Source organism: Ptychodera flava, chromosome 4 (assembly GCF_041260155.1).
Source record: "Ptychodera flava strain L36383 chromosome 4, AS_Pfla_20210202, whole genome shotgun sequence".
Lineage (NCBI taxonomy): Eukaryota > Metazoa > Hemichordata > Enteropneusta > Ptychoderidae > Ptychodera > Ptychodera flava.
Genome location: NC_091931.1, coordinates 38810873 through 38838080, shown reverse-complemented (window position 1 = coordinate 38838080; position 27208 = coordinate 38810873). Strand labels below are relative to the sequence as shown.

Sequence of the window (27208 nt, the reverse complement as noted above, 5' to 3'; positions counted from 1 at the left end):
CCGATTTACTGGCTGGCCAAGCGACTCTGTGGGCCAAGGCGTTCACCCCACAATATACAAAACAGCCTACCACTTAGTGCGACAGTCTGCTGAAGTTTAGCCCTTCAATTTATTCTTTTTTGATTAATTAATATGCCCACAGACTTAGAGCAAGTCTAACCATGGTGTTGACTGGCAACATTTCATCATACACAGATTAGTATCTGGTGAAATATTTTGAAAGGCATTTTCTTTACATTAACCCTTTTAGTGCTACAGTCACCTCCAGGCTTTTTTTTGTATTTTTTTCAGAAATTTGATCAAAAACTAGCCAATCATGTCAATTCAGTCAAAAACTAAACAAAAATTAGAGAAAAATGCACAAAAATTTGTGAAGTGTTGTATCAAAATTATCGCACACAAAGGGTGAAAATAAAAATGAACCACTTCACTGTTTGATCGTTCAAACTTAACAAAATACCTTAAGTGAGAATAATGGACTGACTCAAAGCAAGAGAATGGTTTACACAGATGTGTACTGTCTCTGATATTTCCTCACAGTTGCAAGCACCGGATTGTATTTTCCAAAACAGTAACAGCTGGCAGATTTCAATTTGAATTTCCCCCAAGGTTGAAATCTGCCACTACAAACACTTGAGAGGAAATGACTGTCATGGCTTGTGAGTAGACAATTTTGAGTGAACACAACCTACATACACCCTTGAATGTAAAAGATTACACAATTGAGGGTTATCATGAGTGAAGTTTATTCTTGCTTATATGACAGCATATATATATATTTAGACTTGTTTATAATGCTTAGATAAAATTAAGTTTTTCCGTCTGTGAACTAGACATGATCTGTGAACTAGCCATGACGAGGCTGCAGCCCAATCATTTTAAATTTGTTAAAAGCTTGATTTTAATAATCTCTGAAATGTTTTTGTGACCACACAGTTTCTTCATAAAGATGTTTGCAAGTGTTTATAACATGTAATTTTGACTTGCATAAATGAGGAAAAAAACTAAAAGGACAACTCTACACACAAAGCACAACTTACAGGATTGAAAAAACAACATTTCTTTATCCATGTTGAAATGTGAAACTATACACTCTACCGGTATATGAATATGTAGAGAGCGCTACATGTGTACCTTGAAACTCGACACGTTTACAGTGCAACAATACAACTAGAGACTGTGCATTACGGTAAGTGCATAAATATGTTACATGAAAAACACTTTCAGAAAAAAAGATAGGCTTATACCTGTAGTATATATTCACAACAAAGTATGCATATTGCTGTTTGTGTTTGTCTATATTCCGTCTTTGCTTTGATTTTCAATGACAGTGACAAACAGTGTTCATTTTATTGCAGAGTGGGCCTGGTGACCTTGAACTTAAAATAAACAAATCCAATGTTGTGTTGGACTGGTTATAAAATGTGATAAAACCAGACACCACAAAATGAGAACAGCATATGTACATGTATGGTAGGAAAAAAAAACTGTTTTCTGAAATATTTCAACAGAAATTGAACATTTGTAGATGCTGAATGTAACTCACAGATGAATGAAGTCACTTCCTTTGGCCATAGTCAACATTTTCACTAAGTTTTTAGTAGTACAGTCGGAGGAAAGAGCACCAACCAATGCACAAATCTTTATTTCAGTTGTTTTAAAATTCTGTGCCACACATACACACTGAGCACACGAATAGGGAAACCGTTTGCAACAAACGCTCCAATACTGGCAATTTACTACAGTATACTAGTATTTGCTAACACAATAGCAGAGTTTTCTTTTGTACCCTATAATAATGAAAACTGAGTGGGTTTGAATAACTGTTGGTCCCTAGATTTGTCAGTTGTTTCCCGGATTCCAAATATTGAAATGACATTACGACACTTTACCCATCCAGATTTAACGGAGTAGCTGTAACTTTTGCACTATAATAATCATTTTAATGTTTTACTTTAATGGCAAGCTCCTATTCTACTCCACAAAATCTTGTTGAAACGCCCTCAATTCAGCTTGTATATATACAAATTGCACTGTTATTGTTCACATGTAAGTTCTAATCTGGAGTAGAACTCAGTTATCAACAATAATAATGCAGTCTACACATGTACAGGCTGAGTTGACAATGCAGTCTACACATGTACAGGCTGAGTTGACAATGCAGTCTACACATGTACAGGCTGAGTTGACAATGCAGTCTATACATGTACAGGCTGAGTTGATAATGCAGTCTACACATGTACAGGCTGAGTTGACAATGCAGTCTACACATGTACAGGCTGAGTTGACAATGCAGTCTACACATGTACAGGCTGAGTTGACAATGCAGTCTACACATGTACAGGCTGAGTTGACAATGCAGTCTACACATGTACAGGCTGAGTTGACAATGCAATCTACACATGTACAGGCTGAGTTGACAATGCAGTCTACACATGTACAGGCTGAGTTGACACGCTGAACAGTCTATCTCATAATGCTTTGTGGAACGGGAAAAAAACTGGTGTTGACATTCAAAACAAAAGAGTTAAAATATCATCAAAAGTTACAGCCACTGGCCCTTGAATGCTATGATTATTTACACTACTCTTTCTCTGGATGCAAATACACTTGTAAATAAAAATCTCATTGAAATCAATTCTGGCACTATCAGGTATATTTCAATAGTTGTTCATTACCAAACTGGACTATTTCCTTCTACAGTAGTGCACTTATTATCAAAACTTTACAAGAGAGAGTGTCAACTTGAGTTTGTTCACATCACAGCCTTTCTGTTTGTGGTTTACCAACCTCTATTACAGTAATTCTCCTCTCTGTTCATCATAGCTGGGTATATTTCCTTAAAGGGATTTCAAAAAAAATTGCATAATTGATAATTAAGAAAGAATTGCGGCTTGAGAATTTCGCAGAACACATTTCATATCTGAAATTCTACAAGCACACATGGCACGTCCAAATCAAAGATCAGTTACCAGTAAAAGTTATCTCGTCACACTTCAGTACAACAATGCATTTAAAATAACTGTAATCATGTGGAAATATTTCACAAACTGATTTCTTTAAAGCTGATCATTTGATATCAAAGGTATACAGTCACCTGTAATCTCATTATGCCCATATATGGTCAAGGGGGCGTTCCTTGGTATTCAAAATGCCCATGTGAGGGCGCTATTTTTAAAAAGCGGCCACCCGCTTAAAACCTATGATTGGTTTGATTTTCTCTCTCCATGGTAACTGTGGCAAAATTGGAACAGGTGATAGTATACCTTTAAAACTATCAACTTCCCTAACCTGTCCACCCCTAATTTTCTGCAAAACAGGTCCACTTTCACCATTGATGACAATGGGTTTGGGCCAAACTATGGTGGTGAAAGGGTTTCCCTTTGAGCGCTATAATTTTTCCGGCCAAAATTTAGTGCAACATTTTACCATTTTTTATGAATTTTTCTGCAATCTTTTTGATAATTTTGGACCAAATGGACATCACGTTTCATTGGCTAGTTTTTTATCAAAATTTTAGCAAAAATCTGAAAAAAACTGACTTGGATATATTTATAAAGGGGACAATAACAGACTTTGGCGCTCAAAGGGTTAAAACAGGCCATACAGACAATTTTCTCTGCTCTATTGGAAAATCAAAGAACAGTACCAAAATGTACCTTAAGTATTCTCTAAATTTGAAGAAATGTCTCATGACATGACCTTGAGGAGAAAGTGTCATAGTTAATGACCAATCTGATTAAAATCAGATGTAGAGTACGGCGATGTCTACTTACGCGTACGCGGTATTCTCTTGCTGTCGCCTAATACTGCGTACGTGTAAGTAGACGTCGCCATACTCTACATCTGATTTTAATCAGATTGAGTCAATGACATAACGTAATTGTACATTTTGTGTACTGGACAGGTTCATCACAAATGTGTTATGATCACATGAGTATTTTTTTCTGACAGCTCGTGATGACAATGCTATTTACACCTCATGGCTGGGAAGTCATTTCAAATTATTTCAAGTGAATTGCCTGTGGAGAAACACTTGTGTAAAGGGTACTTATTCTGATCAGTGTGTGATTTCACTTGGAAAATGACAGTGTGAATCAAAGTCTAATAGTACTGTTTGACAGTACTTCCTAGACCCTGTCAACCCTACACTTTAAAATGGTCTAATCCATAGGTTGGCTCACACCTCATGGCCTATAAGGAAAGGGGCACATGGTAACAACAGTTCATATTTAACATGATATCATTATTGCTTTTACTTTGAGAATCACTAATATAACTCAGAATTTTATGGTCAACGGAACTTGAGCAAGGAAAACAGATATAGGCGTATCTGCTTTTTGCATATACATAGCTTTCTTTTTCCATGCCTTCTTAAGGTAGAATGCGCCTCTAGGACAGATATTCAGACTCTCAATTTTTTAACAATTCTGTCCTAATTTACCCCTTGTTGGGGCTCATTTTAAAGCTCTCTGAGTGAGAAAAATGTTACGGTCTAAGTTTTTCGAAAATCCAAAATATTATTTTTTCCCATAGAGTTAACACAGGGATAGCAGCCATTTTGAATTTCAAATATCAGAAAATATTACGTAATTTATTTCTCTTGTATAAAACTTTGCAAAGTGACCTAAAAATTTTTATTCTTGATTTGATAAGAGATTGCTTGAAAGTATCGTTGAGGAAAATTTGAGCAAAAGAAGTCTTTCACTTTCAAGGCACATACTACCTTGAGATAAGCTTTGTGTAAGTAAGTAATCATTATAGCTATTGCACGAGGTGAAATTACTTCTACTTCATCTAGGTTTCATAATAAGATAAAATGCGTCTTGGCTGTCTTGGGGACAGATGTTCAGACTCTCAAATGTTTACAATACTTTTCTGTTTTACCACTTGTGGACGCTCATTTTTCAAACTCATGAAATAAAGAGAATTCTCAGTGTCTCAGTTATGTAAAAATCTAAAATTTACTATATAAAGTTAAGTGAATTTCAAACATGTTATGGAAATGTTACAGAAATTTGTTTCTTCAGTGCCAAAACTTGCATGGTGACCCCTGATTTTTATTCTTGATTTGGTAAGAGAATGGTTGAAAGTTTCACTGCTGAAAGCTTATGCAAAAGTTTAAGTGTTTCATTTTCTAGGTGCACATATTACCTCAATACTATTTGTAGGGCTGCAGTGAAAGAATCTTTCAAAGTGTTCATCATGACAGGAAATGTTTCTCATCAGACAATGTTGAAAGAATTAGACAGAGCTTAATTTTTGTTAAATTATATGGCTGCCTTCTACGTACACATAAAATTTACCACAAATAAAAAAAAATTCTGTATATAAAGCTTTACTAGTGTGCATTCAATGCAATTAAGTATTCCATATGTGCTGGCTAATTTTATCTTTAGGTACCCTAATGATTATGCAGATAAGTACGCAGTACATTACAAATGACATTACAAGCAAAACAAATATTTCAAGACTAGCGCATGAGGGATTTAAGTACAGTTCTACATCAAAATTCAATTTGCCCACCAACAAATATGAATGAAATATCCTAAAATAACTGTGTGGTTGCAGTCTTTGAGAACAGGAAAATTAGCTGTGATGACATGGTATGGCGGGAAAGGGACAGGAGGGCGGGTTCGATACTTTTTCATGGGTACAAGTTTTATGACAAGAGCTCAAGGATGTCACTGTCATCATCTGCCTTGTCTTGGTACACACATTTCCTAGATACACCATAGACAATAAACAGATTCTCATCAAAGGTGCAGCGTTTGAAGAGTGCCTTGCATATCTGTCCCGTTATCCTCTTCAGCGTCTCGTCCTGGTTGTACGGTTTCGGTATTCTGAAATCATATCCTTCACAATACTCCTTGAAGGAGGTAACGATATTGGTCACAAGGATGAAATCCACAGTTCCACCTTGAATGCGTTGGCTGAGGTAGTGTGAAATCACGGCCAGGAAATCTAGGACGCTGACCTTGATTTTGTTGACTTTCAACATGATGTTGATCGGCGACGTCATCTTCAACTTGGCAAAGCCGCCTTGATCGTACTGACACCGAGGATATCTGCACATGATGATTCCCATGAGTCGTAGTTTGTGCAGGATGGTCATGGGGAACCTGTGCCGTCCACTGGTGTCACACTCACTCCTGAATGCATTCTCAACACTGTCCAGATCAACCCTGTCCTCAGGCAACTCAGTGCATTCGTAGTTGACCATCATAAACGCCCTGAAAAGAACTTCATAGACTTTGCCCTTGGTGATGATTACCTTACCGTCTGTAGATCGCTCAACATGGTCAAGTGCTGCCTCTTCTACACATGGCTGGACAGCAGGTCCCTTTTTTTTGGCGGCAATTTCCACGCTTCCTGGCCTCTTTTTGGGGTTCTTTCCCTTTTTGCGGGAAATGGCCTTGAACTCTGGATCATCGTCTTGTTTCATTCGTATTCCATGGACCATGGCCAGTGAAACATCATACTTGCAGTTGACGAATGAAACTGCACACTGATTGAGTCCCATTTCTTTTCGTAAATAATTTTCATTGTTCAGTGGCGACTTCAGCTCTAGCTTCCTAACTTTGCATTCACGCAGGAAATGTTCCATGATAAAATCTGAAGTTATCACACTGCCCTGACACGGCTCGTAATTCCGTGCTAAGAAGTCAATGGTGGCAGTTTCAAAATCTTCAATATCAAGGACCGTTCCAGGCTTGAAAAGTGATAATATTGATGTCGGCGATGCCTTCTCAATGCCTGTGAAATATTTAAACTTCCCTCTGTACGTACAGTCCCTGAAGGTGGTCTGTGCTGCATACGTCATGACGTTGTTGTCCACAGTCAAGTCATTCTTAAAACCATGCCTGTCACAGTACTTATCAAACTCAGCCAGCATTACTGATCGCCGAACTTTGCTTGTCTTTAAAGGTGTGTTTTTGTAGTGAACAAGAAGGAACGCTCGCACCAGGGCTATATTGTGTCGATATGTCACATCTTTGCGAAAATCTGGAGTATTTTTTGATGTTGTTCGAGTCTTTTCCCTGGAGTCAACATGATCAGAATCCATTCTTGCTAGTGTCTTTTCCATCATGTCCTCCCCCGGGAGACCATTGGTTTTAATTCTCTTTGCCCTCTTGACCTTTCCCATAGTGCTTTTCCTCTTTCTTTTCTTTGTGCTACAATTCTGCTCTTTGTCCTGGGAGGATGTGGATGCCAGTCCGCAAGTTTCTTCATTGGCCGTGCTGTTCTCACAACTGCTGGTCAACCCTGAGTTGTCATGTGGATCTCCAGACTTGTCATCATGAGAAACAACCAATGATACAGCTTCATCTCCAGAGGTATCTTCGTCGCACGTCCTTGTGTCAAGTGTTCCTGAGTGTGTTTCTGTAGAAGCGCTCTGCGTTCTGTGAGTTGTTGTTTTGTTGAGGAGTAATTTTAAGAGGGAAGATGCAGCATAAGTCCTTTCTATGTTTGGCTTTTCTGTGCTTGTAACACCCTCCTGGCAAGTTTGTGTGTGACTGTTGTTTTGGGCTGATTTCAGTATAGTCAATGGGCTTTCAGAATCAGATAATCCTAAATTCTGATCCTCTGTGGGGCACTCTGCTCTGTGTTGATGTTCCGTACTTGAAACGTCTACTGTTTCTGTGACTGAAGCTCCTTCAGTATTACTGTCAATACTTGATATTTCAGTGCTAACCTTTTCCACTTGATTTGATACAACTTTGTGAGTGTTTTCAGAACTGGCAGTATCTGCAGTATGTACATCTGTGTGGGAGCTGTCATCACCAGACACTTCTACACAGTTTGCATCTGGAATTGATGCGTTTCCACTGACTGTCGCAATATTGGACAACCTTGAGACGGTAATTGATTCTTTGGAGGGATTTGTCACTTGAATGTCTGTGTTTTTTGTTCTGGAAAAAGTTTCATCTTCACTTTGATTTGATGGTAGCCTGTGGTCCAGATTCGCTGGTCCCGGAGTAGATTCTCGTTGCTGACTGCTTGACACCTCAAGATGAACAGCTTCACTTGAGCTCTCAGCATGAAACAATTCACGCCTGCCAGCCATTGCAGATGACGGTGATGTCTGTTCCTCTTGACAGGTGGATACAATCTCTTCCCTTTCCGACAAATACAACATATTATCATCAACTCTTGGCAAGGATTTATCGACAAATTGCTCAGATGTTGATTCAAGTGTACAATGCGTTGCATTCTTCACAATGACAACATTATCGCTTTGTGTGATCTCTGAACCGGCATGTGCATTTTCTGCAGTATCTGTTGCTATACTGTTTGCTACCTTGGGCACATTTGACCTACGCAGGTCTCCACTATCAACACTTTTATTATTCAGTGAAACCTGGGTGTTTGTAGCAATGTCTCTGTGGGCCTGAGCATCAATCCCTGTTGCCATATCGACAGTCACCATGGATGCAGCTGGCTCAACCAAGTCGTCTGTATCAACAGATACACTGAACTGCAATACTTTTGTGTTGATACCAACACTGACATATTCTAACGCACTATCCCTTCCTGTTGCTGTATCAACAGTGACTGCTGGCTCGATCAAGTCTTGTGTGTCAATACAAACATCAGTTTGTAAAATCTTTGTATTAGTAGCAACATTGGCAAAGTTTAAAGCATCAGTACCTGCTGCTGTATCGACAGTTATCACTGGATCTACCAAGTCTGCCGTGTCGACACACACTTCATTTTGTAAGATCTTTGTGTTGGTGGATACATCAATGTATTCAAGCGCTGTGTCGAATCCTGCGGCTGTATCTATGGTTACCACTGGTTCTACCAGACCATCTGTGTCAATACTAACATCGTTTTGCAAGACCTTTGTATTTGTAGCGGCATCAATATAGTCCATTGCATTATCAATTCCTGAAGCCCTGTTGACAGTGATCGTCAAGCCAGTCGTGTCAACGCATGCTTCGTTTTGTAAAATCTTAGTGTTTGTAGCGACATCGGTGTATTCTAATGCCATGTCAATTCCTGATGCTGCATCGGTAGTGATCCTCAAGCCGGTCGTGTCAACGCACACTTCCTTTTGTAAAATCTTAGTGTTTGTAGCGACATCGGTGTATTCTAATGCCATGTCAATTCCTGATGCTGCATCGGCAGTGATCGTCAAGCCAGTCGTGTCAACGCACACTTCGTTTTGTAAAATCTTAGTGTTTGTAGCGACATCGGTGTATTCTAATGCCATGTCAATTCCTGATGCTGCATCGGCAGTGATCGTCAAGCCAGTCGTGTCAACGCACACTTCGTTTTGTAAAATCTTAGTGTTGGTGGCAACATCGGTGTATTCTAATGCCATATCAATTCCTGATGCTGTGTCGACAGTGATCATCAAATCATTTGTGTCAACACAGACTTGATTTTGTAAAATCTTAGTATTTGTACCAACATCAGTGTATTCTAATGCCATGTCGATTCCTGATGCGGCATCAACAGTGATCGTCAAGTCGGTCGTGTCAACACACACTTCGTTTTGTAAAATCTTAGTGTTTGTAGCGACATCATTGTATTCTAATGCCACGTCGATTCCTGATGCTGTGTCAGTGGTGATCACAGGCTCAATCAAGTCGTCTGTGTCGACACAGACATCAGTTTGTGAGATTTCTGTATCAGTGGCAACATCAGTGTACTCTAGCACATCAGTTGCTGTTGCTATGTCAACAGTGATCACAGGGTCTACCAAGTCATCTGTGTCAATACAAACGTCAGTTTGTAAAATATTCGTATCAGTTGCGACATCCACGTGATCCACAACATCAGTACCTGTTGCCATGTCAACACAGACAACAGGCTCTATTAGGTCATCTGTATCAACACAAACATTAGCTTGTACAACATTCATGCTTGTAGCAACATCAACGTAGTCTATGGCAGTATCAAATCCTGATGCGACATCAGCCGTCATCACTGGCTCAACAAGGCCCTCTGTGTCAACACACACATTGATGCCTGGTGTTACTGAACTTATGTAAGTATTGATGGCCACATCGACAAATTCCGTCACACTATCAGTTTCAGCTCCCAAGTCATCCGTATCCACGCCAATTTCAGTTGTGGAAACAGTGACGTCCTTGACGTCCACAAAAAGGGCATGGGAGGCACTTGCCTGTAAATCATCAGAGTTCTCATCGATATTCGTAAGAAAGAGTGTAACAGGTGACCCTCCGAGACAGGTGTCCATGGTTACAACGCTCTGAGTTGTACCAACGCCTATGTCAACTTTTTCCACTGCATCGCTAGCACCAGTGCTATTGGTCAGAAGAGTACAGTTACGAGTTGTCACGTTAGTTCTGGTCCTATTTGTTGCCATGGACGCAAAATTGCATGAATGCATTGCAATATCATCAGTTTCTGTGGCAGTTTCTGCTTTAACGATGGCCTCAGTATCAACGCCGACGTCTACAGTAGCTATACTTTCAGTACCTACTCCAACATCAACAAGACCATGTGACCTGATATCTCTGAGCTGGATATTGACCCCTAGTTGTGACCTTTCACCCAAGCCTACTCCACTTGACATGCCAACATCAGTAGCTCCCCTTCTAACTTCATCGGGAGGAGTAAAATCAGTGTGAGATGCCAGATCATTGAAATCAGGAGCCTCCAATGGTTCCTGTTTTATATTAAGAACTGTCTCTGTCTCCGGGGTAACAGTTGGCATGGCAACATCAGTCACTGATGCGGCACTTGTCTGCACTCCCATGTCAGCCATAGTCACTGGATTACCATCTAACCTCTCGTCAATATCCGACAGGTCAGGTGGCTCTTGTTTAATCCTGATCCCTGGCTGTGTGTCAGGTTCCTCACTGTTGTAATCTGATAAGTCAAAAGACGAAAACAGTGTTAAGTCATCTTTCTCCAACGCTCAAAATTCAATGCAATTTATATTGAACGTTCAAATTTTGAGATGCATTTTCAAAAGATCCATTGCATCATAGTACATCACGGGTCATGAATGCTTGTAATATTTACATTCTTACTCCAATAAAGTATGCCGTTGCGTCAAAAACTTCCAAGCAAACTTACTAAAATTGGCAAACTCACTGAGAAATTCGATGGGCAGCTCGTCAACACAACAAATCTATGATTGACCAGCTACACTTCCCGGCTAACCTTCAAATGGTCATTTTAGCTCTAGTCAAAGTCAAGCGCTATCACCAAACAATCAATTGCATGCCAAAGAAATTTGCCGTCAATCATCAGCTGACGACAGGGCCAGGAAAGTGTTTGAAAGACGAGATATTGTTATGGCAGAGTATTTCCCCAGAACTCATACTCTTAGTCGAAAATCACTGTTCGAAATTATCAAAAAAACTTTGTAAATCTCTGATCATACATTCATTATTATTTGTACTTTTTCATTTTTCTTCGTAATTTACGAAACACTACGAGCAACAGCGAGAGCACAGATGTGTCAATAACTAACAACTCTCTGTGCTTGTCAAACCAAACGGCAATTGACAAGATAGATGGGGACACATAGTGTAAATAACTTTGATGGTGGCCACACATGAAATTGCATAGTCCAATCTCTCTACAGAACAATGCTTGATGTCTACATATCACATCTGTGTTGCACCTTCTTCATCTACGTTTGTGCTATATCTCCTCCGAATGAGAGATTGAAAAAAGAATGAGAGATTTTACTGCATTTCACAAACTGAGGCATAATGATATCACAACTAAAAGGTAGTGTACCTTCTTCATCCACAAAACAAGAGCACTGACTCCATCTGACAATACACCGATGACATCTCACATGTCCGCATGTCACTGTTATGTACAAATGCTGGGGGTCTGTATCTCGACACTGTCTGCAGATCAGTTCACTTTGCTTTGGGTTGTTGTCAGCACCCTGGCTGCTAAAACTCCCATCACTCTCCCTGCCATCTGTGTCAGATTCATCAACTGGTTCTCTCTCTCGACTGGTACTGCAACCTGGCTTGGATAGGATTGGAGGATATGTCGGTAGATTAGAGTTTACGTTGAGGTCTCGCAGGGTTGCGTTCAGTATCAGCTCTTGCGACCTGCCGGAGTTGTACACATAATCTTGAGTTTCGGAAGTCAGCAGGCGTTGACAGCTGTAATCAAGCGGTTGCATTTCATTGCTGTTGTTTGCGTCTGAATTGGAAGACCTAATGCTGAAGTCCAGTGGTTCATCGACTTCCTCGTCACTGGATGTGTCCATGGTGGAATCAGACATCATGTTGGCGTGAATAGCATTTGACCGATGCAACAGTGAATCATACCCTGCAAGACAAAATACAGGAAAAAATATGATAAAGTTACAAGACAGATGTCTATAACAGTATATGCTGAATGAAAATGTTTCACTAAGTGAAATTAAATTTAGAGCACTGATGCCAGTGCTAACTGTATTCATAATTACAAAGTTTTTGCTCTGTGAATGTTAATTTTTTTAGCATTCTGGAAAGAATTGGTATCGTTGATCCTTAAAGCTGATGCACTAGAAACATAATTCCTTAATTTTGGTGTTACCCCCCTCCCAAAAGCCAAACTCCTTCATGCGAAACTGGTTACAAGACAACTGTGTTGTTTATTATGTATGGAGAATACCAACCTGTCTTTAACACACAGGTTGTGCAAAATCTACACATAAATATAGACAAACAAACTGTGCATTTACACTTCTTCAGCATTTAAAGTAGTCTAGATTCTTCTACAGGAGTTCAAATTATGCTTTTCATGAATGTGATTTTCTTTATGACAGGGCACAACACCATGCAAACCGTGGGAAAGTACTTCAGAAAGTGTCAATCATGATTCTTCCTGGTACAAATGTATCAAAAAATGTTAAAAAAGAATTTTTCATAATTTTGCAACAGACAGGTCATTACTCAAGGTCATGACTTTTAGCAATTTCGTGTCTTACAATTAAAATATAATATTTGCCATGGTTTCAGAGTCTGAAATTTTTATTTAGTTTTTTGTTACAGAAGAATCATTATCGCAGCTTTGACGCACGCAAAACAAACCGGGGTCTAACTCCCTTCTATCCTGCAAACTAAGGAATTACGTTTCTAGATTGTCAGCTTTTATGATTGATGGCCCCTACAGGGACCAAATACTCTGGTGCAAATGTGGATCAATGAAACTGACACAGGGAGTCATGTTGTTCAGTACACTACCACTGCTTATGGAATGGTCTAATTTCACATATCTTTGAAATATGCACACAGGTTTTCTGCCTCATTGACTGCAAAATTTAGTTTTGTACACTACTGCTGAGGAAAATAAAGCCAGGTTCCTTGGATATTTTGAACCACGGGCACTCTACAAAGTGACCATATTTGGACACTTGAAATTTTTACATTTTCCGTGAGAAATCGATGCTGGCAAACTTTAAAACTTTTGGTTTTCAAAGTACTGCAGTATAATATTTTAAATTCTATCCACTAAATTCTCTTACCAGTTTCATGGGGTTTTCTAATTCTTTTAACTGATCTATTGTTTTGGAAGAAACAACATGGAATCAATATTCTTTTCTATCTGACTGGACAAAAGAGCAAACAACTGGCGAGTGAGGAAACACAAGTGAAAATTATCAGTGGGTATGTCTTTACCGAGGGATGATGCTCCGTACTGCATACCAGAGTTTCCAGTTCTTCTCCTGGCATAGGGATGCCGGAAACGAAAGCGGCTGCTATCCTCCATTTCAGCCTACCTGTCAATTTACAAGGGTAGAATGCAGACAAATTAGCTTTACTGTTTGGTAAACATGTTGCTATTGCCATGAGTGTATAATCTTTTTTCATATGTGCGATTAACCCTTTTCCTGCCAAGTCCATATTTCACCATCAGGTCAAGATGGTTAAAATTAATGAAACACAACATATTCCAAGCCAAGTGGGTGAAAATATGTCATGTTTTGGCACAATACCACTTTTTACTGACTTGGCTGATGGGGAAGTGATACTGTCTGGCAGGAAAAGGGTTAAAGTGGTCACTTAATTTACAGGATTATATAAAGGTGAGTTAATGTGTTTCTTCATAAAAATATAAATATGAGTTCTGAGGTTTATTACAGTGTAAATCAACCTGTGAACTTCTGACAATTTTCTGGCATATGGGGAGAACTTTTGAGTATTAATGGCACATGCGTCTTGGACACTGATGAAAATAGCGTCAATGACACTGTAGCTCCCATCCTGGACTATTTAGTGTTTGTTCTCTGGTAAGATATTTGAACATGTGTGAAAGGGATAAAGTGCATGAAGTGAAAATACTTAAATGTAATGTACTGGAGACAGTGAAATATGTTTAATGTATTTATTCAGAATATAAAATGGCAAAAAATACAGAATTAGATATATCGAATACTGTGATACAACCATTAACTCAACAAGTCATTTACAATGACATAGTCCCCACTTGTAATAGGAGTATTAGTCTTGATGGGGCAGGAAAATGTGGTCATTAAGAAGTATCACTGGAGTGTATATGTTGAGATCTATGGGCACATAGGTCTATGTCGTTGTTCCCAATTTGAAACACATGAGGCATGTCTAAGTTATGGTTCTAAATCGGGTAAAAAGATCAGACCTCTAGCAGTATTGGCCAGCCAAGAAATACATATGCGCATTATAAATGACGTACAAGATGTGACATCTTAAGGTCTAATATCCTATCAAAATTGGTAAAGACCTTGTGGTTACTGAGATATGCATATATATGTATAATCAAGGTCAAAGGTCATCGAGGTCACATGACATTTTGAAAAAAAAAATTACATTGCTAATTTATCCCTATATGCCAAAAATCAGATCTCTAGCTCTATTTGCTTGCCCAGAATTAGATGTGTACATAATTAATGAGGTAAAGCGTGTGTTGTCATAAGGTCTCCCATCCTACTAAATACAAAGGACATAGCACTTGTGGTTACTTATTTATTGACATAAACATATATTTTAGGTAAAAGGTCATCGAGGTCACATGACATTTGGTCAAAAAATTTCTCTCCTATAGTTATCCCTATATACCAAAAATCAGACATCTAGCTCTATTGGCTCGCTCAGAATTAGATATGCGCATTATTAATGAGATACAATATGTGGCGTCATAAGGTGTCCCATCATACCATACATGAAGGGTGTAGCACTTGTGGTTACTGAGTTATGGACAAATATGTATATTTGAGGTCAAAGGTCACCGAGGTCACGTGACATTTTGTCAAAAAATTGTATTGCTAAGTTATCCCTATATACCAAAAATCAGACCTCTAGCTCTATTGGCTCGCTCAAAATTAGATATGCACATAATTAATGAGGTACAGTATGTGGCGTCATAAGGTGTCCCATCATACCATACATGAAGGGTGTAGCACTTGTGGTTACTGAGTTACGGACAAATATGTATATTTGAGGTCAAAGGTCACCGAGGTCACGTGACATTTTGTCAAAAAAATTGTATTGCTAAGTTATCCCTAATACCAAAAATCAGACCTCCAGCTCTCTTTGCTCGCTCAAAATTAGATATGCGCATAATAAATGAAGTACAATATGTGGCGTCATAAGGTGTCCCATCATACCATACATGAAGGGTGTAGCACTTGTGGTTACTGAGTTATGGACAAATATGTATATTTGAGGTCAAAGGTCACCAAGGTCACGTGACATTTTGTCAAAAAAATTGTATTGCTAAGTTATCCCTATATACCAAAAATCAGACCTCTAGCTCTATTGGCTCGCTCAAAATTAGATATGCGCATAATAAATGAGGTACAATATGTGGCGTCATAAGATGTCCAATCATACCATACATGAAGGGTGTAGCACTTGTGGTTACTGAGTTATGGACAAATATGTATATTTGAGATCAAAGGTCACCAAGGTCACGTGACATTTTGTCAAAAAAATTGTATTGCTAAGTTATCCCTATATACCAAAATCAGACCTCTAGCTCTCTTGGCTCGCTCAAAATTAGATATGTGCATAATAAATGAGGTACAATATGTGGCGTCATAAGGTGTCCAATCATACCATACATGAAGGGTGTAGCACTTGTGGTTACTGAGTTATGGACAAATGTGTATATTTGAGGTCAAAGGTCACCAAGGTCATGTGACATTTTGTCAAAAAAATTGTATTGCTAAGTTATCCCTATATACCAAAAATCAGACCTCTAGCTCTATTGGCTCGCTCAAAATTAGATATGCACATAATTAATGAGGTACAATATGTGGCGTCATAAGGTGTCCCATCATACCATACATGAAGGCTGTAGCACTTGTGGTTACTGAGTTATGGACAAATATGTATATTTGAGGTCAAAGGTCACCGAGGTCACATGACATTTTGTCAAAAAAATTGTTTTGCTAAGTTATCCCTATATACCAAAAATCAGACCTCTAGCTCTATGGCTCGCTCAAATTAGATATGTGCATAATTAATGAGGTACAATATGTGGCGTCATAAAGGTGTCCCATCATACCATATATGAAGGGTGGTAGCACTCGTGGTACTGAGTTATGGACAAATATGTATATTTGAGATCAAAGGTCATCAAGGTCACATGACATTTTGTCAAAATATCCGAGATGTCTGCGTGAACGGATGGACTCACGGATGGACGAACAGACGGACATGACCCAATCTATAAGCCCACTGGACTTCATCCATGGGGACTAAAAATTGTGTCACTGCATCCTTTTTGCAATATGAATACGATGAGAAACTAAATTTTTATTTTTCGTGGCCTTATACATGGGAGTCTATAGAGATCTGCCTATACATGGGAGTCTATGGACGTGTAAACTAAAAATATGCAAATTTCACCACGATTTGCCAAATTGGGAAAGGTCATTCCTATGCACTTCCATACCAAGTTTCAAATCAATCGGACTTGTGGTTTCAGAGAAGAAGATTTTTTGACCAAAAATGGGAGAAAATTACAAAAAAATTCATGAAAAATAGCAAGTCCAAGATACTGACCCAAGATGTGCACAATCATTTCATGTCAGCCCAAGTACTTACATGCTAATTTTTCATGTAATCTGCTCAGTGGTTATTGAGTTTTTTCAATTTTGACTGTTTTTTACATTTTTTCACTTAATTTGCATATTTTTGGCAATGACAACTTCATTTGAACAAAATCTCATCTACAGCCCATCATCCATGTACACACCAAATATCAAGATGAAATGTACAGCGGTTTTGGAGTTTTTGATGTTGACGGACAGACATACAGACATACAGACATACAGACACACAGACATACAGACATACATACATACAGACATTTCCCTAGCCTATAAGAATAGCTTCCATTGCCATATATACATATGGCTATGGGAGCTAAAAAGTGGTTATCAGATCAAAATTTCAGAGTTAAGTTCAGAAAAGATGGGAAAAGGGAGTTTTTACCATAAAGTTTCCTATCCGGCTAAAGTAGCTCTAATAAATCTCTGATCAATTACCATTCTTTGTAAAATGCCATTTCTTGTCCTACTTTTTCAAATCATGTCAAAAGCCTTGTGTTCAGTTTGTCAATACTGCCTGAGTGTACATACCAGTAGTATGTTCAAAGTTACTGTTGATGACTGAATTTTTGTCCAGACTAGAATTTACCCTTTATGTGCTATAATTTTTTCCCAGCCAAATTTTAGTGCAACATTTTACAAATTTTTAAAAATTTTTCTGTCACTTTTTGATAATTTTGGACCAAATGGACATCATATTTCATTGGCTACAATTTTTTTATCAAAATTTTGGCAAAAATCTGAAAAAAATTGACTGGGGTATATTTTATAAAGGCAACAAAAACTGACTTTGGCACTCAAAGGGTTAATTTGGCCAAATTAACCCTTTGAGCGCCAACGTCAGTTTTTGTTGCCTTTATTGTTGCCTTTTTTGGGGGGGACAATAACATGGCTGATTGTACATAATGCTTTTTAGTCAGAAAAAAAGTAAATATATCAGCTAATATTGTTATAAACAAATTAAATTTCAATGATGATATGGGGGGTCTGAGGCAAAACATCATGCATTGTTGCATCCTACATTGCATTTATTATGTCATTCTCACTGTTACAGGACATGCTATACTCTAGGCTGAGCATTACAACCAAAACAATGGAAACATCACTGGGTGCAAACATGGACCACATCGATATTCATCAGATTCTACCTTCATGCTAAAACACAGCTTATAACAAATATAAACAGTATTATTTTGATAAGTTCAATGATAAAGCTTTTGAATCAATCTGAAGCATTATGCTAACCCACTTATTGGAACAGTATTTTCGTCCTATCAGTTTATGCAATTTTATCATACATCTACATTCAAGAACAATATGATTTTGTGTGTTCTAAAAAAGTGTGACATATTAATTGTATGTCAACCCAAAGCACCGATTGCATTAATTTTTGACAGTTTCAAGAGACACAGTTGGATGACTGCCAGGATCTGTTTCGCACTTTTTACATGACGTAGTAGCACTGGATAGAAGCACGTCTTGGATAGAGCTCCACAATTGCACTAGAAATTGGAAGAAAAATTGTCATGGCACTGCATGAAAACCCTCACTATTCAACCCACTTGACCCTCAAATCACTAATCTAAGATGTACAAAAATAGGATTATTACCAAAATACTGCAAAATTGCCGACACAAGTGTGACAGCCCATAGACTGTACAGAAAATCATGGATAAACACACCCTGCTTTGTACTTTGCAATACATTGAGCTGATATTCTCACAAGTGTTTATTATGTAAATAAGCTCATCATATTTATCGCAAAAATACTATATTTTGTATTTTCCATACCACACTGCAATGCAATACATTGTGCTTAAGCCTGCGGATAAACTTGTTTTTCCCTTCTTGACAAATTGACAACACATGTGACACATGTTAATCCAGACAATATAATTTTGATATTTCCATATGCGTCACTGTACACAGTGACTCACCATTTAGTCACCCTCAGTGGGAACTCTGGTACAGTAAATTTAGGTCATTGTAATAGATTTTGAGTGTCATATTCATATCAAAAATGTGAATCAGTTTGAACAAGCCACAACACAGCAATTTGTCACAGGACGTTGTCTTCATGAAACCATAGACTTTCCAAAATTTTGGAGGGTCCATGCTGAAACAATGTACCCTTTAGAGCAAGTTACTGTAGCTTTACAAACAAGGGCTATATGACTAGAAATGCCTTTTTTGTGTATGGACGCACTGAAGGTCTAGTTATGTGATGTGACCTGGGTCCACGCAAACAAGTTCTGTATTACCTATATGATCAGGGGAGGGTCATAAATACCATACACAGGCATCAGTTCAGCATGTTATGCCAAGTTATGGGACATGTGCTGAATAATTCTCAATATCAGCAAATTCCATTATTTGACGATCTATTTTCTAGCTCGGGTTGTTTCTGAGTCCTTGGTGGCAGAAACAACTGACTCAGTGTTTCAGCTAGCGTGCGGCATTGCGACATTTGACGCAATTTTTTTGTTTTGTCCCGATAAAATAACCGTTGTGGGTCACCATGACGCAATCTGAGTAGGCCATATTTTAGTGGCTATTGAATTTTTAGACAGTGCCTCCTGGACAGAAAACTACGGCTAACAATAAAATGTTGTAAGATGTTGAAACAGTTTACCCTCCTTCCTACAAAGTTGCAATGTATTGAAACAGTTTACTCTCCTTTCTACAAAGTTACAATTCCCTGGTACGTAAAACAAACATTGTTGCTGTTCTACACTACAATACATCACGGACGCACAACGTCCATGAATAAACTGAGGCTTGATTCTGCGACAGTCCCTCCACAAAGGACCGTGATTCTGCATAGGTGAGTGCCGCGTACCGGTCGTCCTTGAGTTCAAGTTTTACCTACATTGCTTGCATCAAAATTTGGCCTGCAGCTACTCAGTTTGATAGTTCTGACGAGGGCGCTTTGCAGTGTGTTAGTAGCGGTGTTTCGCTCTCTATTTCAAAGTGAAAATAGTTGCTTTTTGGAAGAAAATTTCGTATTTTCCATATCCATCGTAGCATTTAAGTTGCTGGAGATTGCGCAGAGAAGAAAAAATGAGTACTAGCTTGCCTAGAGAAGGAAGAACAACGAGAAGTTCTTCAGTGGGTGATGTACAAAGGAAATCTAGTGAGAAACAAGATGGCGGCGGTAAGAAGCCACGTGTTAGGACTCCAACTCCGAACCTAGAGAAGCACGGTCAGGCAGCTGCAACTTCTAATTCTGGCATCTACTGTCTGAAATGTAGAAGGAAGCTAAATGATGATGATTCGTGCATCCAATGCGAGAGATGTGACGAATGGGCTTGTATTCGGTGTCAAAACTGGACAGAGGTACAGTACTCACTGCTGACTAAATTAGACTCCGTTCATTGGTATTGTAGTGCATGTGAGAGGAAAGCAATCGAAGCAGTCACTGTCGATAGAACCATTGAAGAAAAATGTGAAAGTTATATGAAGAAATTAGAAGATAGACTATGTAATATTGAAGATGCTCTGAGAAAGAAAACAGATTTTCAACAAGTTGAAACAATTATAGATGACAAGCTGAAACAAGTTTCAAAACCACAAATTCCACCAGAAGCCATTAATGATCTGACTGAGAGAATATCATCAGAAATAAGAGATAGCGAGCAACGAAAATGTAATATAGTTATATACAACATAGAGGAGTGTCAGGAAACCATCCCTGAGACCAGGAAACAGTATGATGTTGATCAGTATGTAGAGTTATGTACAGACGTACTTGAGGTTCCAGATATGGCTCCAAGAATTACAAAGATTGCCAGGATTGGAAAGAAAGTAGATGCAGTTAGTCGACCAATGCTTGTTACTATGAAATCTGAAGAGGACAAACGCATGATATTGAGAAATGCATACAGACTAGCCAATACTTCATCCAGGTTCAAAGACGTCACTATTAGTCATGATATGACAAAAAACCAGAGGGAAGGAAACAAGAGACTGATCAAGGAAGCAAAAGAGCTACAAATGGAAGACAAAACAGGAGACTTCAAATACAAAGTCATGGGCCCACCGTGGGACAGAAAAATAAGAAAAATAAAGATGACAGACAGTATGTAAATAATAACTCGAGCCATGTAAATAGATGTCATACCAAACCTGTAAACAGAGATGTATATAGGAACCCTCTTGTGTGTACTTATACTAACGCAGATTCATTACCAAATAAGATGATAGAATTAAGTCATAGAACTCAAGAAATGGACCAGTTACCATGGATTATTGGAATAACTGAAGTTAAACCAAAGCACTCCAGATTTGAAGTATCACTTGCAGAATTTAATCTGAATGACAGTTATGATATGTTTACAAGTAATCTGGACACCACAGAAGGAAGAGGAGTGATTCTGTACATACACAAAGATTTAAATCCGTCACCATGGTCGAACAGATTTACAAAAGATTTTCAAGAATCTACATGGGTAGAAATCCGCCTCACGGGAGAGGACAAGCTACTCATAGGATGCATTTACAGAAGTCCAAACAGCTCATCTGAAAACAATATGTTATTGCATAATCTTCTAAGAAGTATAAATGACTGTAACCATAGCCATATTCTCATCATGGGAGACTTTAATTATCCTGCTATCAACTGGACAACTGGCACTTCCGTATGCTCACAATCAAATGCATTTATAGAATCTATCCGAGATGGTTTTTTATATCAGCATGTAACCCAAGCGACGCGTACCCGCCTTGGATGTACACCACACATTCTTGATCTTGTTTTAACTAATGATGAAGACATGATCGGAGACATTGATGTGCAGTCACCACTGGGTAAAAGTGATCATGCTGTGCTGAAATTTACACTGAACAATTACATTGATATAGGGAAGAAAAAGAACACTCGGTACAACTACAAAAAAGGAAATTATGAAGCTATGAAAAATGATATTAATATTAACTGGGAGGTTGAATTCCAAAATTGTTCCCAAGATGTTGAAATGCAATGGACAAAATTTTGCAACAAAATACAAGAGTCTACTGAAAAGTTTATACCAGTATGGAAACCCAAGAGCTCAAGTAACAAGTCATCGTTGATGACACAGTCCCCACTTGTTAATGGGTATTTTGATTACAGGTCCTCAGAGAGGATAGAGTCCTCTTCATTAGGTCTGTGATAAAAATACTTTTGAATGAATTCGCTTGATACATGTCTGAGTTATGGTTCAGGACATGAAAAAATCGTAACAAAATGGTCGCACAGTGGCCATATTGGATCGCATCACAAAAAATTGATGTGCATAGCTATGACATAGATCAATGTCCTTGTACCAACTTTGAATAAAATCGGTTGAGATATGCCTGAGTTATGGCTCTGTACATGAAAAAATCGTAATAAAATGGCCGCACAGCGGCCATTTTGGATCGTATCACAAAACAATTGCCGTGCACAGCTAGACATTTGTCAATAAGCTTGTACCAACTTTGAATAAAATCGGTTGAAACGTGCCTGAGTAATGGCTCTTTACATGAAAAAATCGTAATAAAATGGCCGCCTGGCGGCCATATTGGATCGTATCACAAAACAAATTGACATGCATATCTATGACATTGGTCAATGTCCTTGAAACAACTCTGAATAAAATCGGTCGAAACATGCCTGAGTAATGGCTCTGTACATGAAAAATCGTAACAAAATGGCCGCACGGCGGCCATATTGGATCGTATCACAAAACAAATTGACGTGCACAGCTATGACATTGGTCAATGTCCTTGTACCAACTCTGAATAAAATCGGTCGAAACATGCCTGAGTAATGGCTCTGTACATGAAAAAATCGTAATAAAATGGCCGCCTGGCGGCCATATTGGATCGTATCACAAAACAAATTGACGTGCATATCTATGACATTGGTCGATGTCCTTGTACCAACTTTGAATAAAATCGGTTGGAACATGCCTGAGTTATGGCTCTGTACATGAAAAAATCGTAATAAAATGGCCGCCTGGCGGCCATATTGGATCGTATCACAAAACAAATTGACCTGCATCTGTATGACATATGAAGTAATCCTTGTACCAAGTTTGAATGAAATCGCTCCAGGCATCTCAGAGATATCTGCGTGAACGGACGGACGGACGCACGCACGCACGCACGGACGGACGCACGCACGCACGCACGCACGCACGGACATGACCAAACCTATAAGTCCCCCCGGACGGTGTCCGTGGGGACTAATAAGCATGAATTGCTGATATTGACAAGAATACCGCTGCATTAGTCAGAAAAAAACATAGATGTTGGCAGAGGTACATGGAAACAAGAGATGAAAATAAGAATCTAGAATATTCTCTACCAGATTATGTTGTAACTGCACCATCTGTCAACTCGTTTGAACAGCGCCTGGACAAGTTCTGGACTACTCAGGGAATTAAGTACAATTACAAGGAAAAACTTCATACAGTTGGAGCACCAGGACTTATGTACTACCAACCGGATCTGGACATAGAGGCCGAGAGGCCTGCGCCCAGTACCTAACCTAAGTAAACCTAAGTAAGTATAGTAAAACCATAATTCTAAGGAAACTTTCACAAACAGAGTCATTGTACAAGTGAAAAGGAGAAAAACTGAGGTTTTCTGAAAGGTCAAATCTGGGTCATTTCACGTGATGTCATGAATGAAGACCCTTTAAGTACACAATTATGGTTCAAAAGAAACCACCTAGGGAGGGCCAATAGGTACAATCTTATGTTAAAAGAGAATTTCTTGGTGCCTTCCAATTTAAATGGCATTTAGCTTGACTGTCAGTTTAAATTCTACTTTATTAAGAGTCATGGCAAAGGGAAATTGTCAACAGTACTTGCAGTAAGCATATTCATTTTCAAATCTTCACATTTGAGAGCTGCAATTTTGCATGGTAACTTAACATCAAAGCAACAATTCAAAAGTAGAGCTATTAAAATTGTCCATTTGGCATATTACAAACTGCTATAACTTATACAAGAAATGGTGTGATTCTGAATGATTTTAATATTTCTGCAGATTCCACCAGTTTAATGATATAATAGTGAACATCACTAGACATTTCTTGATGATATCAAAATATAAATGAAAATATTTCTGGGCTAAAATATTATCATGATCTTTGAAACAATGATTACTCTAAAACATTGGGAAATTAAATGAACAATATCATTGTGTATTGTTTTACAGGATTTGGGTTTGGCCAAACCATTTTTGTCTCAAGAAAAATACTTATGCTTAAGATGCTATTGAGCCTGCTTGATCACAACTATGACACAACACCAGGGCCTTAAACACCACAATAATTGTATCTACATTGCCACTATGCTACCCAATGCTTTCTTCTGCATAGAAAATTTTTATGTGTGTGGCTCACAAAATTTTCATCATGACTTAAAAACTGCATAAATTTGCCACATTAGGAGCATGTAGCTTAAATGTATTAAGTTGTCATTCTGTGAACACTGACAGAATGCTACAGAAATATTCTGTATCTTTGGTAATATACACTTCACATTGCTACCTGATTTTTAGAATTGCTACCTAATTTTATTTCTCGTGGTAAAAGTTTACCACCAGAAATGAAATATTTCTATCACTTTAATGTCATAAAAAAGACAGATAATTAATGCAATAAAAACTGAACAAATATTTCTTTAATGTAAAATACAAAACATTTTGATTTGAAAAATGAAGAACTCCTGAATACCAAGAAAGTTGTTGCCACACTTGAGATCATAAACTGCCTAAAATATGTTCAAAGTGGCTACAAGATTTTTGATTTGGCTAATGAGTTGGCTAATCATCTTGGTGACTTAGGGGGAGCCCTACAGTTTATGTGCATACCACGTGGTAGCAGTAAACTTAATGATACTGCAAGTTTCATGTTGGCACAATTTTGCACAACACCATTGGCCTACTGACCGTTAATGCACTCACCTGACTTGCCTATTGAACACCAAATATAGTACCAGGTCATAATGACACATAATGACACTGTACTGTGTTGTTTTATTGAAATACATTACATGTCCCCCAAAAATTTAATTTGTCCCCCATTCAGACCTACTATGGGTCACTGTGTCCCCATGCAAGCAAAAGCTGGCTGAAACACTGCTGACTAGATGCTAAACCATTGCTGGCTGCACTGAGCTTTGCAACAGATGCAAATGCCTGACCGCAAGCAACGTTGGTGCTGTGTGAGGCCGATTTGGTAGACACCTTTGTTATTCTGTCAATATGTCAGAGGAAAGCTGGAAACTTTACTCTTTGAACTGTCAGGAATCGATTTGGCAATCAAACAGTTGTGAAAATTGCGTGGGCACCTGACAAAACATACCACCAGATCAAAGTGTCATCATTCCTTTGTATCTGAGCCAAAATATTGAGAAATTCAAGGTATCGTTCAGGCCGGTTTGTCTCGAGAGCGGAATTACAGTAATGTGTCATGGCGGAGAGGGCGCAGCTAGACATGCTATAATCGCACAAAGGCGTTGGAAACGGTACTAGACGTGTGACTCGTGAAATTCGAAGACGGGTAAATGGTACATGGTACATCAACACACAATCAGAGACGAGTTGGAAGGATTACTGACGTGTACAAGAATTACTTTGTCTAGTTATCATTTAAATGCTTTTATGCCAGGAATAGTATACTGGAAGACAATAGCCTCATACACCAGCAGTACACACGCATATTATGCAGCAGGTCGATGTAAACACTCAAGCATCCGACATATTGTAAATGTTTATAAAGTCACCGTTGTATGAAGCATAACTTACCTCGGTTACTTTACAAATAAATGAAAGTCTTTCAGGTCCTCAAAATGTAAAACGACATCGGCCGGCATATTTTTTGTTTGAGACACATCTTCCTTGACCCAAGTTTATATGCTGTCCGTTAATAACGAATGAGGGCGTTTTGTCAGACCCTCAAGATGAAGATGAAGCTCAACTCAGATTCCTATTTTTTTTCAGATTTGTTTTCGACTGTCGGAACTATCATCAGCTAAACCTCCAGGAATATTCCTGAATTCAAGTAAATATTTGACAGAGATATTGAATGTTTGTTCCTTAACATTTTAGTGTATTTCTATAATGTTATAAAAAATCAAGGGAATACTTCAATTTAGACATATACAAACAGACGGCGCACTGTAAGGTTACATTCCACTCTAGCCAAAATGAGTAGACTTGATCTTATACCACATGCAATCTATCCACCAACGAAAATATGCTCATTGAACTGGCAAGAAAAACGTTCTTATTTCAGAAAGTCTTTGAAGTTTTCCTGTTTTTCATAATTTTTGACAAAACTGTTTGCCTGTAAACTTTTATACACATGGACAATCGCATCAAAATCTAAAGCATTCGTTCTATACTATACTTTTACAGTAAACCACTAGTCACTGTCAAGTCACTGTCTCTTGTATAATTTGACTATGTAAACTCATATAGAGATACCTAATTTAATTCTACCTGTTTATGGCAATAATGGCTAAGGAAATTTTCAGTTGTTTTAACCCAATTGTTTAATTGTTTCAACAGAGGAATATATTTGCCACAGTTTTGGCTGTGAGGGAATATAGGCTTAGGTATCGGCGCAGAAATTACGGGTACATCTTTTATTGAACCTGTAATTTTCTCCAACAATGTATAAAAGCAAACTGAAGATTGTTTCGTCAGTGTGCGCGATCGAAACCTTAGCACTGCTTGGGATGGAAAAGCACTCCAAAAAGGATTCAATATCCAAACAATTCATTCACTTTGTGTTCGCAAGAAATAACCAATCACTAAGATAAACTGTAAAGTGCAAGCCGTTGCGGCGGCCTGTCAGTCACGGTTTTTGTTTTTTGTTTTGTTTTTATTTTCTGTAAATTACCTAATCGGACAGAGAAGAAGCGGCAGTGCCAAAAAACGAATAATACTCAGGTAAACGGGAACACCAGTTACACGTAAAGGAAATACAATGTAATCACACTGTAAACGAAACAGAAGTACAGGAGGATACTTTGTGCATGCTCTGAAATCTACGAATAATTATCTCTGTTTTTGAAGTATCAATCTGTACTCATCCTGAAGTGCCTCTATTACAAAGGGAAATTTCCAATTAACAAGTCCAAGACAGGTAAGTATGGAGCGTAATCAAGGCCAAAATTCGAACTCCATTTTGGACTCGTTGTCGCA

The 27208-nt window shown here is 38.4% G+C and overlaps 1 protein-coding gene across 2 annotated transcripts; it reads right to left on the bottom strand.

Moving 5' to 3' along the window:
- Positions 1 to 729: 729 nt before the first annotated feature.
- Positions 730 to 25940, bottom strand: LOC139131703 (serine-rich adhesin for platelets-like). 2 transcript variants are annotated; one of them, XM_070697890.1, is made up of 4 exons: positions 25805 to 25940; positions 13614 to 13722; positions 11728 to 12279; positions 730 to 10845 (listed from the first exon to the last, which is right to left on the bottom strand). In XM_070697890.1, exons 2-4 carry the CDS (start codon positions 13702 to 13704, stop codon positions 5663 to 5665), a joined length of 5826 nt encoding a protein of 1941 aa, XP_070553991.1. In that variant the 5' UTR covers positions 13705 to 13722; positions 25805 to 25940; the 3' UTR covers positions 730 to 5662. The 2 variants fall into 2 exon arrangements, with proteins under 2 accessions (XP_070553991.1, XP_070553990.1); XM_070697889.1 differs by having other exon boundaries at positions 13614 to 13714.
- Between the last annotated feature and the right edge of the window lie 1268 nt (positions 25941 to 27208).

What these genes read in the sequence shown, in the direction of transcription:
- LOC139131703 (XM_070697890.1), bottom strand. Translation starts at nt 13,704, where the DNA reads ATGGAGGATAGCAGCCGCTTTCGTTTCCGGCATCCCTATGCCAGGAGA. An exon ending in GTACGGAGCATCATCCCTCG is followed by an intron (nt 12,280 to 13,613) that starts GTAAAGACATAC and finishes TTTGTCTTGCAG; the next exon opens with GGTATGATTCACTGTTGCAT. An exon ending in TTGTTTTGTGGATGAAGAAG is followed by an intron (nt 10,846 to 11,727) that starts GTACACTACCTT and finishes TTGACTTATCAG; the next exon opens with ATTACAACAGTGAGGAACCT.